Here is a 4806-nt window from a genome sequence, read left to right as displayed (position 1 = left end):
CTCCAGTCTGGGTGACAGAGTGAGACTCCAACTCAAAAGAAAAAAAAAAAAAAAGAAATGATAGGTCAGGTGCAGTGGCTCATGCCTGTTGTAATCCTAGCATTTTGGGAGGCCGAGGCAGGAGGCTCACTTGAGGCTAGGAGTTTGAGACCAGTCTCATCTCTACAAAGAACAAAAATAGTAGCTGGGTGTGGTGGCATGTGCCTGTAGTCCCAGCTACTTGGGAGGCTGAGGTGGGAGGATTGCTTGAGCTTTGGGGGTGGAGGCTGCAGTGAGCCATGGTTGTGATCGTGCCACTGCACTATAGCCTGGGTGACAGAGTGAGAACCTGCCTCTCAAAAAAAAAAAAGTTGCTGTCAGCAGTTGTTTTGCCTAGTGCAGGTGGGTCCCTTCCCTGTTGCTCCTGCCTGAATAGATTCTCCGTCTTCTTACTGTCCTGGTGAACCTTTATATACTGATCACCCCCCAGAGGTACCCGTGGGGCTGTCCCCCGCCGTGGCCTTGTACACATGGGCTTCCGCTGTGCTGGTCACACAGTGGGGCAGTGGTTCTGTAGTGCCGGACCCCACAGACCTCAAAAGGGAGGGCGCTGTGTCTGAGGGGCTGAAGAAGTGACCTGGAGACATCCGGTGAGATGTGGGCTTTATTCGGGAACTTGCCGGCAGGGGAGGAGGTCCAGGAGCGGCCGCCGGGCAGGAAAAATCCACTCCTGACTGTGGAAGACGCGTGGGTTTTCCACGGCGTTGGGCCTAGGGTGGAGGACAGAGTTGGGCACCAGAAGGGTGGGTTTCAAGTGCTCAGGCCTGGTGTGAGAAGGCATGTACACAGACTCGCGTGTACACAGAACGACTGTGATTTCTCTTAGGGATGGGCTTTTTGGTATGAAAATGAACTACAGGTGTTTGAACCATCTCGAGGGCTTGCATGGACACTCACTGTGCACAGCTGTGAGAGGCGGTCGGCGGGTGCAGGGAACTTGAGCCCACGCCTCAGCGTGACCTGCAGCCCAGGCCACACTCCCCCTCAGTGACCGCCCCGGGACCCCTTCTCAGGCTCCAGCCCCTGCTTGGGGCCATATCCAGGGTGTGCTCCTGCTGTCCCTAGGTGTCACCCTAGGGATCCTAGGGCTGGGAGTGTGGCACCGAAGGACAGGGCACCCTTCACGTGGCGCCCGCAGGCCCGGCCACCCTCCGAAAAGGCGGTCCCACTCACGGCGCCCCAGCCTGGGGGACAGTGCCGTCGGAGTCGGGGTTCCCCGCCTGTGGCCTCTCCCTCGGCAGGGGCTGGTTTTCACAGGAAATGCACGATTCTGGCCAGAAAGGGAGAGGGAGCCTGTGCAAACAGTTCCACATGCAGGAATGCGGCTCCGGCTCTGCGGCCCCGCCCGGGCGGACCTCACGCTCCTGTCTGTGATTCCCTTTCAGAGAAGACCGGGAAGATCCTGACGGAGTTCCTGCGCTTCTACGAGGACCAGTATGGCGTGGCCCTCTTCAGCAGCATGCGCCACGAGATCGAGGGCACGGGGCTGCCACAGGCACAGCTGCTCTGGCGCAAAGTGAGTGGCGCTGGGGGGACCTGGCAGGCTCTGTCGCACGTCGCCACGTGGCCTTCGCTTCCCTGGGCCTCGGTTTCTCATTGTTGCCGCGGCGGTCTCTAGGGGACCCATCCACTTCCTTTTTTTTTTTGGAGTCAGGGTCTTGCTCTGTTACCCAGGCTGGAGAGCGGTGGCACCATCTTGGCTCACTGCAGCCTTGGCCTCCTGGGCTCAAGGGATCCTTCCTCCTCAGCCTCCTGAGAAGCTGGGACGACAGGTGCATGCCACCACGCCCAGATCATTTTTTTAGTACAAAGATGAGGTCTCGCTATGTTGCCCAGGCTGGTCTCAAACTCCTGGGCTCATGCAGTCCTCCCATCGCGGCATCACTGGTGTGCGCCACCGCACCCAGTTGTTGCTGTGATGGTCTCTAAGGGTCCCACCCCACTTCTTGTGTGGGTGGTAACCTCGGTCGTGTTGTCAAGTCTCCTTCATTCACCATGGATGACTCCCCCCAGTTCACTCCTTCACCGGCAGAGCAGGGGCTCTGGAGTCTTGACAGCCCTGGTTCGAGGCAAGTTCCTCCTAAAAGCCCAAGTTCACTCATCTGTCAAGTGGGATGAGAATACCTCCTTCAGCCAGGCACGTTGGCTCACAGCTGTAATCCCAGCACTTGGGAGGCAGAGGTGAGAGGATTGCCTGAGTTCAGGGGTTTGAGACCAGCCTGGGCAACATGGCGAGGCTGCATCTTTACAGTTAAAAAAAAAAACTAGCCGGGTATGGTGACATGTGCCTGTGGTTCCAGCTACTTGGAAGGCTGAGGCAGAAGGATCGTCTGGCCCAGCAGGTCAAGGCTGCGGTGGCTGTGAGTGTGCCATTGCATTCCATCCTGGGTGACAGAGTGAGACTCTGACTCCCCCCCCCCCAAAAAAAAGAGCATACCTCCTGCACAGGGTGGCTGTACCTGGTATAGGGAGGTGCTGTTACTGGCTGTGTCACTATCCCGCTATTAGTCATAGGAATCTGTGTGCCCAGGAAATATGTGCTGCATGAGGGAGTGGAAGCTGCCTGGCCCCAACCAGAGAGCCAGCATGGGCCCAAGGAGGCAAGCGGAGCCTTCTGGGGGGACCCTGGGATGGACCTGGGAATGGGGCTGGGGGCCGGATCGGTGCAGAGGAAGGGAAGGGGTGTCAGGAACACGGGCAGGGCTGGGTCCCAGAGAGTCCTGGGGCTGAGCAGACAGGCTGAGAGGCCTGCCCTTGCCCACCGGGGGCGCTACAGGGGCGCCGTGTCTGGCCAAGGCACCCCAGGTCCCAGGGCTGGGGTCGCTCCCCGTCAGTGGCCTTCACTCTGCCCCTGCGCGGCCAGGCCGGTGGCCAGGAAGGGGCCCGACCCTGCAGTGGCTGAGTGGCAGTCCTAGGGCCGCTTACTTCCTCCTGGAAACGGGGTGTGAGCCGGCCCAGCCGGGTGCTCAGTCGTCCGTGACTGAATTCCCGTGATCGATGGCAGAACTGCCCTTGTTTGCCCAGCCCCCTGCCCCCAGGCCCGATGGTTTCCCCAGGCCACTCGTGACATCCTGTGCCCAGGTGGTGAAATGTGAGGACCCCGTGGAAGGGGGAGGAGCCCTTCCCCCAGCACCTCGACCACCAGATGCTCTCGACCCCAGGGCCTGCTGGGAAAGAACCTAGATTCCAAGCTCTTGCCAGCTGGCGGCTTAGGCAGTTGCTTCAACCTCCGAGGCTTAGTCTCCCCATCTGACAGATGGGTCCCTCCTCCATAGGGCTCTGGCGAGAATTCAGGGGGAGAATAAACGGCTCTTGGGAAGGGGTAACTGATGGGGCTCCTGGGGGGAGTCGAATCCTGACTTGCCGGTAGCCTTGGACAGCGTCTGTCCCCTTGCTGAGCCTCGGTTACCCTGTCTGTAACATGACTTTCAGAGAGAAGAGTTGTCATGGGCCAGAGAAACCAGGACTGCCGTGTGGAGGCGTGGGGATTTCTTGGGGGCGCTGGGGAGCAGACGGGATTCGGATTCTTACTAGGCCCCTCAGGAAGGGGACAGGTGGGGGGCAGCAGGGGCAGCTGGGGTCCAGGTAAGGCTGCAAAGCCGAGAGAAGCCAGAGGAGGCCCCGGGCTGGGAGGTTGGGGTTTGCTTTACCCCCTCCAAACCAAGGGACTGAAAACGTGCCTGTCTGCTGTGGTGTCATCAGGGCAGGAGTGAGCACAGTGCTTTTCAGGGCTGGCTGTCACTTGACCTGGCTGGAGGATCTGTCCCCTTCGTGCCTTCCTGGCTGGAGGCGATGGCTCTGAGGGGCGGGGAGCTACTCACAGGCTGGAAGGAGACCTCCATTCCTTCATTCGCCATGGAGGACTCCCCCCATCCACTCCTTCACCGGCAGAACTGGAGCTCTGGAACCTTGACAGCTCTGGTTCAAGGCAAGCTCCTCCTCTAAGAGGAGGTCTTCCTGGAGGCAAACCTTTGCCAACTACCTCGGGCCGGGGGCTGGGCTGCACCGGCCTTGTGGCCCACAGATGCTCAGGGAGACAGATGGTAGCCAGCTGTGTACACAGGAAAGTGGGACGGCGGAGATGCCAGGTGAAACACAGGCAGTGCAGCCCTGATGCCGTCTGGGTGGCCCACCTGTGCTTCCGGGAAGAGGGACCATCTCGGTCCACGACCTAAGAGTGGAGGAAGAGAATGTCAGACAGAGGGAACGGCACGTGCAAAGGCCCAGGGCTGAGCCTCTAAATGACCTGTCTAGGATGGTGGAGGCCAGACCAGAGTCGGTCCCTGGTTGCTAGCGCGGGGCCCCTTCTGCCGTGGCACCCAGCACGCCCAGGCTGAGGGAGGCCAGTCCTGTGTGTCAGAGCCTCTCGGGGTGTCACGTGCTCCTTTGCTTTTGGACCCAGAGAAGGCATCTTTTCCCCTGGTGTCATGGACACCTCTTGACCCCATGATAGCCAAGGGGCCTGGTGTGACCTGGCCTGAGTGTCTGGACGGTGCACACCTGTGTGGTGAGAAAGGAGAAGCCTTGGCCGCAGCCTAGAGAGCAGGGCCAGCACCGCTCCCCTGTCTGGAAATAAATGTCACAGGCAGCCTGAGTCCCAGTAATTAATTCAAGATGGTGGGAGCCAGCTGACAGCATTTCTCTACTTGAGACCCCCATCAACATTCACAAGGGTGCCCTTTTTTTTTGAGTTGGAGTCTCACTCTATCGCCCAGACTGGAGTGCAGTGGCCGCTCTCGGCCACCGCAGCCTCGACCCGCTGGGCTC

At 59.8% G+C, this 4806-nt stretch overlaps 1 protein-coding gene across 1 annotated transcript in view; it reads left to right on the top strand.

Moving 5' to 3' along the window:
• FAM129B (family with sequence similarity 129 member B) overlaps positions 1-4806 on the top strand; it is a gene marked incomplete at both ends in the record, with an annotated part of 27640 nt that overhangs the window by 1419 nt on the left and 21415 nt on the right. The window contains one exon of the mRNA XM_021719035.1: positions 1419-1555. Within this exon, the coding sequence (XP_021574710.1) occupies positions 1419-1555 (137 nt within the window). The remainder of the gene's footprint in view (positions 1-1418; positions 1556-4806) is intronic.

This window comes from Carlito syrichta, unplaced genomic scaffold, assembly GCF_000164805.1.
Source record: "Carlito syrichta isolate Samal-C Ts95f unplaced genomic scaffold, Tarsius_syrichta-2.0.1 Scaffold314087, whole genome shotgun sequence".
Lineage (NCBI taxonomy): Eukaryota > Metazoa > Chordata > Mammalia > Primates > Tarsiidae > Carlito > Carlito syrichta.
This window is presented reverse-complemented; position numbering and strand designations above follow the sequence as displayed.